At 48.8% G+C, this 14,419-nt stretch overlaps 1 protein-coding gene across 2 annotated transcripts in view; it reads right to left on the bottom strand.

Annotated features, from left to right (window-relative positions):
• The window catches only part of RAB11FIP3 (RAB11 family interacting protein 3), a 185,790-nt gene that overhangs the window by 38,225 nt on the left and 133,146 nt on the right, over nucleotides 1–14,419 (bottom strand). For both annotated transcript variants that reach the window (XM_024219653.3, XM_024219661.3), the window contains exons 4-5: nucleotides 6,220–6,407; nucleotides 1,264–1,440 (exon numbers count right to left, since the gene is read on the bottom strand). In XM_024219653.3, the coding sequence (XP_024075421.2) occupies nucleotides 1,264–1,440; nucleotides 6,220–6,407 (365 nt within the window). The remainder of the gene's footprint in view (nucleotides 1–1,263; nucleotides 1,441–6,219; nucleotides 6,408–14,419) is intronic.

The raw sequence follows: 14,419 nt of genomic DNA, 5'->3' as shown, positions 1-14,419 counted from the left end.
CAACTTTGTCCTCTTCAACCTGAAGGGAGCTGGCAACCATGATTCACTTGCATCTGAAGAAGTGAGGTTCTTACCCACGAAAGCTTATGCTCCCAATACTTCTGTTAGTCTTAAAGGTGCCACAGGACCCTCTGTTACTTTTAGCTTGGGATTGTAGCTTCTGGATTCTAGGGTTAGCAAAGATCATCTGTTGTCTGATATTGTTTCACCGGTGATTTTAGCAAAGAAGTGGTGTCCCCTCTACTGCAATTAAAAACGACGTATGTGTGATTTTCACAAGAGCTTTTCCTTTTCAGACCAATAGAGTCCTAAATTGCCTACTGAGTTTTAATCAGGCTTTGTGAATCTTGGCGAGTCAGATAGTTATGAAGGGCTTTTACAGTTATTTAAAAAAAGCACAAATGTGTTTCCTTGGTGGAGCCATTCTAGGTGCCATTATCCTAAAGAGAAATAATCATGTTATTTTCCCCAGCAATTTCAGGGTTATCATATTGGCAATGGTATTTTATACTTCCATTCCACAAAATTATTGTTTCTGCAAGACAAAATACGGACTTCTCAACAGTTAAAAGCACACTCAGGGTTTTTTCTAGTTATTTATTTCCACAGGAAACCTCTATTCAGATGTAGCAGTGGGTCAGCATCAAGGAACTCTTCTTGATTTTTACTCTGCTTTCTAGCTGGATCATTTATTCACAAAACACGAAGTGTTCAGGAAACACACCAGCCCTATGGCCAGCAACTTTCTGGTTCCAAGCCCCCCAGCTGTTCCACTGCACTACACTGCCTCATCTGCCATTGATGCTGGCTTCAACAGAGAAAGCTGCATCAGCTAGTGCAAACTAACCAACTTACCACATGCAAGTCATAAAAGGAAGGTTTTTGAATCAAGAGGCATCAGCAAAGGCAGGGTACTAGTTTTCTCTAACAAAAGGTTTTGGTATTAATCACACTTCTCACGGGAAAAGAAACATGACTTTTTCCCTGATGCATGTGAAACTGAAACCTCCTCCCCCGCCCCCCCCACACTCCCTCAACAACTGCTACTGGAGCTATGAGCATCTTTGTTGCTTTGAAAATCAACTTGGCAAGAGGTTTTTAACTTCAGAAGTGACTAGCCAATTGTATTCAGCTTGACAGGATTCCTTCTGTGAACCAGTTTGACGTATAAAACAAAAGGAAATCCCACATGTGCAAAGCCTGGTTAAAAATGCTATGCAAAGGAAGTAGCTACAATACTGCCAGTACTAGGTGTGATATTACCTGGGAGAAAGGAAAGAGGAGCTGCTAAAGCTGGTTCCTCCGTTACACAGGCTATCTGAGAACAAATCTGCTTCATTCCCTTCTCCGTAATCCTCGAAGTGCTCCTCCCCACTAATTACGGTAACGATGGAGTGATTGTTGAGGTCTGAGCTCAAGGGTAGGTCATGTGGGTGGGATCTATCAGAGCAAAGAGTAAAAGAAAGGTGTTAAAATGTTGCCAAGGTAGTTACCATTCCAAAGGTGCATATTACACCCACAATTCCAATTGTGCTTATTACACGCCAATTCAGGATAAAGGACTAATTCTTATGGAAAGTGGAAGGCTACAGCATAATTTGTACAGTACTTGGACCCTGGAAGGGGCAACACAAGTGCTCTGTGTAAGTTTGTACCAACAGTCTGTCATGTCCATCAAGGTGAGCACCAAAGTAAATGCAACAAACCTGTCTCAGAAGTACCATGAAACTTGGCATAGTAAAACTGGTGAGATGATGTATAATTTGGTCAGTAAAACCAACGGTGAAGTTGTCACAGAGTCAGTGGGCCAGTGCTCTGGAACTACTCCACACGAAGCCAGTCAGGACTCTGGTGTAGCATGCCTCCTCTCTCTGAGCATATTGTCACCAGGGCAAGAAGCATACACAGCTTTGACCTTCCTGGGTCTGACCCAGTAGCGTAGCTAGCGGGGTGCAGGGGAAGCAGCCACTTCCCCTGCCTTTCCGAAAGCGGCCGGGGGGGGGGGGCGCGGCATGCGGCCCGCAGCACGGCCCGGCAGCGGCGGCCAAAGGAGCGGGGGGGGCGCAGGCAGCGTGGCCGGCAGCCATGGGGGGGCGGCGGGCACGGCTGGAGGAGCGGGGGGTGCACGGCATGCGGCCTGCGGCCTGCAGCGCAGCCCAGCAGCCGGAGGAGCGGGGCCCGGGGGGTGCAGCCTGGCGACCCGCAGCGCACCCCGACAGCCGTGGCCAGAGGAGCAGGGCCCGGGGGGCGCAGCCTGGTGGCCCGCAGCTCACCCCAGCAGCCGCGGCCAGAGGAGCGAAGGGGGGGGGGTGCAGCCTGGCGGCCCGCAGCATGGCCAGCAGCCATGGGGGGGCGGCGGGCGGGCACGGCCAGAGGAGCTGGGAGGCGCAGCATGGTGGCCAGCAGCTGTGGCCGGAGGAGCGAGGGGGGGTCCACGGGGGTGGCCCGGCAGGGCCAGAGGAGCCATGGGGGGGGAGGGGCAGGGCGGCCGGAGGAGGAGCCGAGGGGTCGTGGCCAGAGGAGGAGCTAAGGGGGGGTGCCTTTTTTATATTTGCTCCCCCTCCTCTTAGAAGCTGGCTACGCCACTGGTCTGACCTTGGGCATTCAGCATCCCCTTCCTCCCAGTGTGCAGCTCCTGGAGAAGCCAGAGAGCCCTGCACCCCAACTCCTGCAGTCAGCAGTGACTCTCAGCCAGCATGTAGAACAGAAGGGTTTATTAGATGACAAGAATACAGCGTAGAACAGAGGTTGCTATCACAGAAATCAGTGACTTTCAGCCAAGTCCATCTTGGGGAGTCCTGGGCTAGACGGCCTGGACTCCCCCTCTTCCAGTCCCCCAAGCAGACTGCCCAGCTTCCAGTGATCCGTCCCCTGACACCCCTGTTGCTCCTCCTCCTCCCCTTTGTCCTGCTTCACGGGCAAAAGGTGCCACCTGGTTGCACCCCCCTCCTGGGTCTCAGGTTATGAAGGGCACCGCCATAGCATATGTGCAGACCGCTGGGCAGCCTCACCTGCCCAGAGGGTCTCGGCACAAATCACATACCCAATTCCCACCACTGAAATATTGGTGCAGTACACAGGGAAACAGAGGTACACACAATATTAGGATAGGACAGTAAGACTCGCATGCAACACAAGATTAATAAAACCCCACTTCGTCACAGAAGTATGCTCAGCTAGCTGGGCAGAGAAAACAAAGCTAAATGATTCCTGAGTTAACACCATGCAGTTAAGTTATACAGTCAGCCGACATCTACACATTAGCCTGTTATTTCACTTAGTGCTGTGTAATCCTATTAAGAGCCCAGTACTGGGGTTTAACCAGTCAGTGGCACAGATCCTCGTTGGTTGCACAAGGCAGCTATTCAAAACATCAAAGTTTCCTTTAAGTCAGCCACTAACCTAAATAGCCCTCTTCTGGTTTTCCCTGCAAAATGTTTTAAGCAGTCAGGTGGATAAAAACGGGGAGGTACACAAGCTATCATCAGTCATTAAAAACATCCTGCTTTACATAACACTTCATCTTCAACCCATTGTACAAATATTAACTCGTTACACCATTGATTACATACTAATTTATGGAAAATCTTGTGGAACTGGAATGCAGAGCTTTTATGCAACTCTAGAGAAAATAGGGGATTGTAAGAGTCGACCACTGGAGAAAGTCTAAGATGGAACCAAAATTTCGTTCCAAGCAGACACTGCTATTCAGACTAACTGCATAAAGAAAAAAGCATCCGGGCACCATCATCCTTTCTTGATTCCAACGACAGTCAGAGAACCTGTTACTTAAAAAATTCCGCTATTTATAAGGACGTGGCTTATTTCATTATCCACTTGCTAAAGAAAAAAATGTATCTGACCAACGTTAAATCTAATGAAAAAGTTATAGATAAGCCATTTAAGACAAAAATATACAGCATTTAAGAGACTTCAGCCTTACTCTGCTAATAAAAGTTTTCCATCCATGCAGAAGCGAGTCTGACAGCAGATAAATTCAGCTTCAACTTGCTGGGAATCTGCACACCTTCCTACATACTAAGGAAGTGCAGTTAAATCTCTAACTAGGTCCATCAAAAATTATGCTTTCAAGCCTCAAAGTTTTTAGGAATGTCTTTCATCCACAAGGTAAATGCATAAACAGAGGCTGATGGGTTGATGCTCAGGGCACCTCCTTTACAAATGAGAGAGGGTACTCTACCCATCAAGAAAGCAACACAGGCCAGAACAAAGCAGAGGAAAGATTATTTACAAAACAAAATATATAGAAAATGTGTCAGAGCAGACGTCATCTCGGCTGATCTCAGCGAGGCAGATCCCTTTAAAGGACAGAATGGGCCCTATGAAAGGGCAGTGTTATGAAACACATTCTTGTGCTATTTCATGCATATCTACTGTAGATGTTAAGGGCTTCAAAATCCTACAGAAATCTTTCTAATCAACAGCTGAAATGTTTACTTATGTTCATACAGTCTAAGGTGCACAGACTTTAATATCAGTGACTGAAAGGTCACCTTTAGAACTACGCTCAGCCTGAACAGCTACAGTGACAGGGTTTTACTGTGCGATGGATCCATGGAAGCACAATGGAGGTGCGAGAGGCAGTTCTACAGGGGGCCCTGCCTCAATGCCGTTAAATCCCACAGCCTGCAGTCAGATTTCTTGGGTAAATATTCTCCCTCACACAATTTTCAATTTCTTAAGCTTCCTTCCACATTTTAACCCAAAGTTTAACATTTATTTAAAGCCCCATTATAAACTATCTGAACCACAGAGGGTTTTACAGGACGCTGCCTGACTGAACAAGTAGGAAGGTGAGGGATGGACAAAGCACTGTAAACACCTCCCCCTCCCCCATCTTTAAATCTAATTGTGATGGTCCCAATTTAATTTAAAAAAATCCCCAAGCAAAGGGCTTTTGTACCTACAGGCAGGTGAGTCCAAGACATGTAGCCATTTTTCCAGAGGGTCGGGGGGAACGTATGCAGGCCGGCATGTTTTGCTGACCCTCCTTGGTACAATCAGCGCTGTTTGGTGGCCTAGCAGCTTGGAAACTGATTATACACTGAGAGAGTTAATAATCACTGAGCCGAACACTCTTCGGCAAAGAAAGCGCAGCCAGCTAATCTCCTTTCCTTTATAACACCCAGGGCCTCTCATGGTAAGCACTCTTTCCACCCCAGTTCAGAGCACCTGCTCCCCACCCTTTCCCCACCATGCAAAGAAGCACTTTGAAAAGTCATCCCCTCTTCACTTTTGGAAGAAGTGAAGCGACAGGCTTAACAAACAAAGAAATGCCAACCTGAATGGAGACCTCTGGACTCAGCTGATCTGCTTCTCAATCTTACAGTGAGCACATTAATTAGCAGACTTTAACTAGAAAGGTTAAACAAACTTTTATTTCAATAAAGTCTGAAGAGGTCATTATGTTTCCATTGGGAAGTCATTACTAAGAGTAGAATTTAACAGCTTCCCCATTCTTTCCTACCTCTCTCCATCATTCTCTCATTTCCCTCCCTACCCCCAAAACTACCTTCACAATATCCTTTGGGGAGGATTCAAGTCAAGCACAGCAGTTCCTCCAAACTAAAGGAATGTCAGTGCTGCTCCAGAGACCACATGAAAGAATGTCTTTTAGTCATACTCTGCAACCAGATTTTTCAGACAAAAGTCATTAAGCTGGAGTTACAGTTACTCATGCATATTTACAAAGTAAGGTTTGGGTGGGAATACTAAGAATACTACTCCTATTTTTAGAAACCAAATAACCAAAAATATAATTTAAAGTGGTATATTAAACTTTATGCTTTGCTCCTCAAAGTGTTGTGAGAGATCTCAGGCCCTGAACAGATAAGCAACTAGACAACTGATAGAGAGGTTAAAGATTCTGAAGAGCTTTCAGATGTGCACAGGAGGTGACATTTTCTGTGTCCAGGTTCCAAAAGATTACCACACTAAATAAGGTCATTAAAAATAGGCTGTATACTATTTTTTTCAGAATATTTAATTCTTGCATAAAGTCACAAACACTAACAAGCTGTTAGAACTAGAAAGACCCAAAAACTCATTATATTCTTGCCAGAAATTCAAATCATGGGAGAGTTTGCTATCAGTGGAGTTGTGCTTGCTTTACGCCATCAATGAATTTGACCCTGTTGCTGTCATCCTCCTCCTCCCTCCCTCCCTCCCACATACTTGTCAGAAGTGAGCAGCACTGACCCATTCTCTGGATCCTCTATAGGATCGGTGAACTCTGAGTGCACCGTGGAATCAATAGCACTGTCCGTTTCTACTTCATCGTGCATCTCGGGATGTACCAGCGTGCCGGTGTCCTCGTCTGTGAAGGTTTCACACTCGCTGTAAGTGCTCTCTGAGCCCATGTAGGCACTGTCAGTCACCTCATTTGCCTGTTATAAAATACAACAGAAAAACTATTAGCTACTCTTACCTGATTTTGTTCTACAACAGGAACATCAAACGTGCACACATTAATTAAACTTAAAAATGCAGGCAACAATTTAAGGATAAAAAAAAAATCAGATCTTACAGTTCCATGAACTGTAAATCATGACCAGATGTGCAGTTATGCATGCCCAACACACACCAACCACTTGTAAATTGACAGACATGTCAGAAGAGACCAAATGATTTTACTAACCCCAGAATTTTGGGCTTTCATGTACTACATAGTTTCCGTCAATAAATTATTGCTTTTAGATTGCACATGTTTTGATACAGAAGTGGGTTTTTTACCCACGAAAGCTTATGCCCAAATAAATCTGTTAGTCTTTAAGGTGCCCCCGGACTCGTCGTTTTAGAGACACGTCAGTGTTTAGAAAATGTCAAGTACATTTTGGGCACTTCTGCAACCTAAATAAATAAAAGTGTAATACGTAAGAGAGGGGTAGAGGTTGTGTTAGAAGAACACAGGGATCAATATCAGCATACTGCCTTAGAAGGAGGTTTGCAATCTGACCAACAGTGGTTTGGATCATCGTATGCCTTTTATCCAATTCATTTTAAAAAGTTTGGCAGTTTAGCTAGTTGGGGTTCTAGGATGATCACCACAAAGACTGTAATTATGTGGGCTTTATTGCTGCAAAGTACTGTTTTCTGCTGTTACAAGAAATCCTCCACCCGTCAAAAATATAAAAATAAATTTGTTTAAAAACTTTTAAGACGACATTCAATTTGCCAGGGTCGAATCTTCAATATATAATCTTAAAGAGACTTGAACAGAGACACTTTTCAACAAAATTTTTTTGTAAAAATATTTTTGAACTGCTTTACTAATAATGTCTCTAATGTTCTGTAAGATAGTGGCATGATCCGGTTGTCAGGGCCCCACAATTGGAGTCAGAAAACCTAGATATATTTGGCTTACCAACTCGCCTGACGCGTGATCCTTAGGCAAGTCAGTTCCCCTCCCGCCCTTTGTCTGTTTAGATTGTAATTACCCTGGGGCAGGGACTGTCTCTCAATACTTAAGTGTACAGTGCCTAGCCCAGGGGTGGGCACACTTTTTGGCTCGAGGGCCACATCTGGGTATGGAAATTGTATGGCAGGCCATGAATGCTCACAAAATTGGGGGTAGGGGTGCGGGGAGGAGTGTGGGCTCTGGCTGTGGGGTGGGGCCAGAAAAGAGGAGTTCAGGATGCGGGAGGGGGCTGTGGGTTCAGGTAGGGGGTTGGGCTGTGGGGGGAGGTGAGGGCTCCGACTGGGGGTGCGGGGTTTGGGTGCAGGAGGGTGCTTCAGGCTGGGACCGAGGGGTTCTGATGGTGGAAGGGGGATCAGGGCTGGGGCAGGGGGTTGGGGCACGGGGGGGGGGGGGGTAGGGGTGCAGACTCTTGGCAGTGCTTACCTCAAGCAGCTCCTGGAAGCAGCAGCAGCAGCAGATGATCCCTCCTCTGGCTCCTACGCGGAGGCGCGGCCAGGCTGCTCTCCACGCTGCCCCGTCCAAAGGTGCTGCCCTCGCAGCTCCCATTGCCCACGGTTCCCGGCCAATGGGAGCTGAGTGGGTGGGGCTTGGGGCGGGGGCAGCATGTGGAGCCCACGATTACCCCTACGCATAGGAGCCGGAAGGGGGAAAATGCCGGCTGCTTCCTGGGAGCTACGCGGAGCCACGGCACACATGGAACGGGCCAAGCCCCTGACCCTGCTCCCTGGCGGGAGCTCGAGGGCCAGATTAAAAGGTCTGACAGGCCACATATGGCCTGCAGTTTGTCCATCCCTGGCCTAGGCCAAGAGGTCCCTGATCTTAGATGGGGCCTCTGAGCTACTGAACTGCTACTAAAATAAATATTACTACTAGGGACCAAACGGCAGGAATATACTTTACTTTACTGCATGTATGTTCTTTCCTTTTTGCACTTCGTTCACCTTGGGATAGTGAAACTAGTCATTTTCATTTCTGAGTCACAGACACAACCACAATGTTGATCCCACAACAACATTTAAGTGACCTTTCTTTCTACGTTAAAGTGTCCCATGGGAGCAGCACACCAAGAGAAGGAGTAGCGACTCCTTTCCACCTATGAGAAACGACCTCACCCCGTGCTTCAAGAGGAGCAGTCAGACTTGACCTCTATGGGAGATGAACTTTGGTAAGAGTGCAATGGGTGGTGGGCCTAGCGAATGCACAGCTTGATAAGAAGCCACAAGGAGGAAAGGCTTATGCCAGGTTTTTTTATTTTATTGTAATTCTCTCTCTCATTTCTCTTCTTTTTTGTAAAGCTGAGTCCAGGGCTCCTACATCTGGGCACCCTGCTGAAAACCGGTAACATTTGGGGGTTTCGTCTCTCATCTCCACCCTGCCTGGAAGAAGCATAGGGAGGTTTTCTGCAGCAAAGGGCCAGCAGGCAGGCATCACCACAGGAGTTAGAACCGTGAAGACTCAAGTGCAACAGCAGGGAGCCCGCCATGGTGAGTGACCGAGGGAGAGCGTCACAGGCCCGTGAGTCTACATACAGGAACCACAAGTTCTGCTGGAATCCCTTTCAAAGGCCTTTTGCTGGCAGCATTTGCCATGATCAACGTTCCAGCCAACCACAGACCATTTCTCACACAGACCTCAAGAATGTCTGCGTTATGTGAAGTTTACCCAACTGGATCAAAGCAGCTCTGTAACTGATGCCATTTTTCTTCAGCAAGGTCAGAGGACTAGAGGTATAGAAAGCAAATAATATCTTGAGTGGACCAATGCAGTAATAGCGATGCAAAAGCCAACCCCTTGTCATTGGCTAAAGACTGTGCAGAGGAGCTTTTAGTGCTTTTCCATCTGCTTTAGAAGAGAAGCTGCCCTAAGTTTCTCATGCAGTGTTGTAGCCGTGTTGGTCCCAGGATGCTAGAGAGACACAGTGGGGGAGGTAATATCTTTTACTGGACCAACTTCTGTTAGTGAGAGAGACCATTTGAGCTACACAGAGCTCTTCATCAGGGCTGGGAAATGTACTCTAAGTGTCACAACTAAATACAAGGTGGAACAAATTGTTTTGCTAAGTAGTTAACGCATATTTCAAGGGACCACTCAAGGTGAAGTGGCCAGTTAATACCTATCCAATCATAAGGGGGAAAAAGGAGAAAAAATGCTGGGGGGATGTTACTGGGTTATAGATTTGTTGTAATAAGTGTGACAGTTCCTCCTCTATCTTGGTGGGTTCCCTCTCACTCTCAGCTCCTCACGCCTCTTGCTCCCAGCTCTTCACACTCGCACCACAAACTGAAGTGAGCTCCTTTTTAAAGCCCAGGTGCCCTGATTAGCCTGCCTTGATTCTAGCAGCTTCTTCTTAATTGGCTCCAGGTGTCCTAATTAGCCTGCCTGCCTTAACTGGTTCTAGCAGGTTCCTGATTACTCTAGTGCAGCCCCTGCTCTGGTCACTCAGGGAACAGAAAACTACTCATCCAGTGACCAGTATATTTGCCCTCTACCAGACTCCTGTACCCCACTGGTCTGGGTCTGTCACATATCCCTCCCCCCTGCTCAACGCCAAGGGGTTGGGCAGCTTGGGACACCAGACAGTGCACACGTGACAAGCCATCGGCGTTGCCATGACGGCTCCCTGCTCTGTGTTGCACACGGAACTGGAAAGGTTGGAGGGATAAGAACCATCTGGTCACCCTTGTGGTGTTCTCCTTGTTCTGCTGCATCCATTGAAGAGGGGCATGGTCAGTCACGAGGACAAATCTGCGCCCGAGCAGGTAGTAGCGCAATGTTTCCATGGCCCATTTTACAGCGAGGCATTCTCTCTCCACCACTGCATATTTTTGTTCCCTTGGAAGGAGTTTCCGACTGATGTATAGAATTGGGTGTTCCTCCTCCCCGACCATCTGTGATAGAACGGCCCCCAACCCTACTTCCGATGCATCCGTCTGTAGGATAAACTCCTTGGTGAAATCAGGGGCTATCAGTACGGGGTTATTGCAGAGGGCAGTCTGTAGGTCTGTGAATGTTTCCTCTGCTGCGTCAGACCATCTCACCAGATCAGGTCCACGGGCTTTCACTAGGTCTGTCAGGGGGCTTGCCCTTGCGGCAAAGTGGGGGATAAATAGTCGGTAATACCCCACCACACCTAGGAACGCCCGGACTTGTTTCTTGCGACTTGGTCGGGGCCAATTTTGGATGGCCTCTAACTTGTTCACTTGGGGTTTTACCAGACTTTTTCCCACAATGTAGCCAAGATATTTGGCCTCCGTAAACCCTACAGCACACTTGGCAGAGTTTGCTGTAAGGCCAGCTTGCCTGAAGGTATCGAGGACTGCCTCCACCTTCTCCAGGTGGGTTTCCCAGTCTGGGGTATGAATGACCACATCGTCCAAGTAGGCAGCAGTATAACTGTTATGCGGGCATAATAGCTTGTCCATGAGGCGCTAGAAGGTAGCTGGGGCCCCATGTAGTCCAAAAGGGAGGACAGTATATTGAAAAAGACCCTCTGGTGTAGAGAACGCAGTCTTTTCCTTTGCGTCTTCGGCAAGGGGAATCTGCCAGTACCCCTTTGTCAAGTCTAGGGTAGTCAAGTACCGGGCGTTACCCAGACGGTCCACTAGCTCATCTATGCGAGGTATGGGGTACGCGTCGAACTGGGATACTTCGTTTAGTCGCCGGAAGTTGTTGCAAAAATCTTGTGGTGCCATCAGGTTTGGGCACCAGCACGATTAGGCTGGACCACTGACTGTGGGATTCTTGGATGATCCCCAACTCCAGCATTTTTTTCTCTCCCTTTTTGACGCTGGCACCCAATAGGGCCTCATTGTTACTCTGGCCCCAGGGTTCATGACAATGTGGTGATATGTCTCGGTTGTTCAACCCGGTTTTGTCGAGAACACATCTTGGTTCCGGAAGATCATCTCAGACACCTCATTCTTCTGGTCTGGTGTTAAATCGGGAGACACTCTCACCTGTTTGGAAGGCTTGTTTTCCTGGGTTAGGTCTTTTTGGACCGTCGTGCATACCTCTTGTGCATGCCAGGGTTTCAGAAGGTTAACGTGATAAATCTGTTCTTGTTTTCTGCGTCCTGGCTGCCGCACCTTGTAGGTTACTTCCCCCACGGGTTCAACCACCTCATAGGGCCCCTGCCATTGGGCCAGAAGCTTGCTTTCTGCCGTGGGTACCAACACCATAACCCGATCCCCTGGTTGGAACTGTCGCACTTTTGCGTGGTGATTGTAATGGGTTCGCTGGGCCTCCTGTGCCTTCTCCAAATGTTCCCGCACAATAGGGGTAACCCGGGCTATCCGGTCTCGCATCTGCATTACATGCTCTATTATATTTCTCCCCTCGTTGGGTTCCTCTTCTCAGATCTCTTTGGCGATATCTAGTATGCCACGGGGGTGACGCCCGTATAATAACTCAAAGGGGGAAAACCCAGTTGAGGCCTGTGGTACCTCCCGGATAGCGAACATAAGGTAGGGTAGTAGGGTGTTCCAATCCTTCCCGTCCCGACTTACCACCTTCCTTATCATAGCCTTGAGGGTTCGGTTAAACCTTTCTACCAACCCATCAGTCTGCGGATGGTAGACCGAAGTTCTCAGGGTATGTATATGGAGCAGCGCACAGAGGTCCTTCATTAGCTTCGACATAAATGGGGTTCCTTGGTCGATTAATATCTCCTTCGGTAGCCCCATTCGGGCAAAGATCCCCACCAGCTCTTTGGCTATAGTTTTAGAGGCCGTGTTCCGCAGGGGGACGGCTTCTGGGTAGCGAGTAGCATAGTCCAAAACAACAAGTATATATTGGTGGCCCCGAGCCGTCTTCTCCAGGGGTCCCACTAGGTCCATAGCTATTCGCTCAAAGGGGACCTCTATGATGGGAAGGGGTACTAAAGGTGCCCTCAAGTGGGGATGGGGACTGTGCAGCTGACACTCCAGGCAGGAGGCACAGTACCTCTGTACTTCTTCATGTACTCCGGGCCAGAAGAACCGTCGTAGGACTCGTGCCAGGGTCTTCTCTACCCCCAAATGCCTCCCAAAAAGATGACTATGAGCAAGACTTAATACAGCGTTCTGGTGTTTTTGAGGTACTAGGATCCGCTGTACCTTCTGCCTCTGTACTGGTGCAACCCGGTATAAGAGATCCTTCTTCATTATGAAGTAGGGTCCTGGTCCCTGGGTTTTTCCTTCCACGGGGACCCCATCTATTTCAGTCACCTCCTTCCTAATGTTGTCATACCTTGGGTCTTCTGCCTGGTTCTGTCCAAAATTTCCTCTCCCAGGGCTAATCTGCCCAAGATCTAGGGGCCCAATCTCTGTTGCCTCTACTGGTTCAGAAGCATTAGGGTGGGGGTCAGACTCAGGTGCTTCTCCCTCCTGCGTGGCCTCCTTTTCAGCTGCGTGGGTCCTCCTACCTAAAAGAGCGACCCTCTGGCTTTGGGTCAGTATTCAGGTTCCCAAGGCCTTAAGCTGCCCTTCTTTCCCTCTTTGTCTTTCTACTCTGTCTGGGAGTGGAGAACAAATCTGGGGATATTTCAGAGAAGATTGGGGGTTGACAGTCTGCTGTGGATGCCTCATCAATTTTAGGGTCCCCCATCTTTCTCCAATCCCCCTACTGGGAGTAAGTTTCCAAACCCTGGGAAGTCCCTCCCTATGAGCACCAGGTATGGGAGTTTTGGGACTACACCTGCTGCTACCTCAGTAGTGTTCCCTTGGATCTCGATTTTTACTGGGATGGTGGGGTAGTAACTAACTGTCCCATGGACACATGTTATCCCTGTATGTTTAGCCTGCAGCAGCTGACTACGCTTCACGAGCTTCCCTGAGATAAGCGTGATAGCACTCCCCGAATCAACCAGTGCTATGGTCCCTACCCCATTTAGTTTCACTGGTCTGGTATACATATGTGGGGTTAGTGAGACCCCCACAAGGTGGATTAGGGAGCATGGAGCTGCCCAGTTCCCCAGGTTACACTGCATAGGCTCCTCAGCATTGGGACACTGCCGCTATGTGTCCCCACTCCCCGCAGGCATAACATCTGTATGGAGCCCTAGGCGTTCTCCGGTCTCTTGGTTTGGGCAGTCTAAGATCACGATCCTCTTCTCCCTCAGTGCTCTGACTCTTTGTGGCCTCTGATGGGCCTTCAGCCTCTCTCTTTTTCCACCTGGGCCCTCCTGGTGGCCCAGTCACCCGAACTTTAGGGCTTGGTGCTGCTAGTTTAACCCGGGGTGCCTCTTCCTTAACTGGTCGTGTCAGCTCCCTCGCTGTCCTTCGCCTCTCTACCAGGGCGACAACCTCGCCATAGGTGGAGGGTTCGTTCTGGCTTACCCAGGCACGAAGGTCTGGTGGTAGTCCCCTCATGTATCGGTCAATGACCAGAACCGCTAGTATCTCTTCCGGACTCCGGGACTCTGTTTGCAACCACTTTTGTGCGAGATGGATGAGGTCATACAATTGGGACCGCGGGGTTTTGTCTTCCTGGTACCTCCAACCGTGATACTGCCAGGCCCGCACTGTTGTCGTTACCCCAGATCTGGCCAGGATCTCTGCTTTCAGCTGGGGGTAGTCTGCCGCAGCCTCTTCAGGCAGATCATGGTAGGCCTTCTGGGCCTCCCCACACAGGAATGGGGCAAGGATGCCAGACCACTGATCTCGAGGCCAGGCCTCCAGTAGGGCTGTCCTCTCAAAGGCCAGAAGGTATGCCTCTACATCATCCTCCCGTGTCATTTTCTGCAGCCAATGGCTGGCCTGTATGAGCCGCGTCCCATCATGGCCGCGATTCAGCTCTGTAAGGGACTTTACCTGGTTTACCAGTTCCCGCAATATAGCTCGGTCTTGAGCAGCCTGGTCCATCAGCAGGCGATTAGTCTCTTGCTGCAGCCGCACTGCCTCCTGTTGGGCGGCTGCCTGGACACGGGTAGCATCCTGCTGGGCCGCCGTAGCTTGTATCAGTGCCCGCACTACGTCATCCATTGTGGTGAAAAAAAAAAACAAA

This window comes from Terrapene carolina, unplaced genomic scaffold, assembly GCF_002925995.2.
Source record: "Terrapene carolina triunguis isolate 2854851 unplaced genomic scaffold, T_m_triunguis-2.0 Scaffold67, whole genome shotgun sequence".
Classification (NCBI taxonomy): domain Eukaryota; kingdom Metazoa; phylum Chordata; order Testudines; family Emydidae; genus Terrapene; species Terrapene triunguis.
Note: the sequence above shows the minus strand (reverse complement) of the source record. Positions and strands in the feature narration are given on the sequence as shown.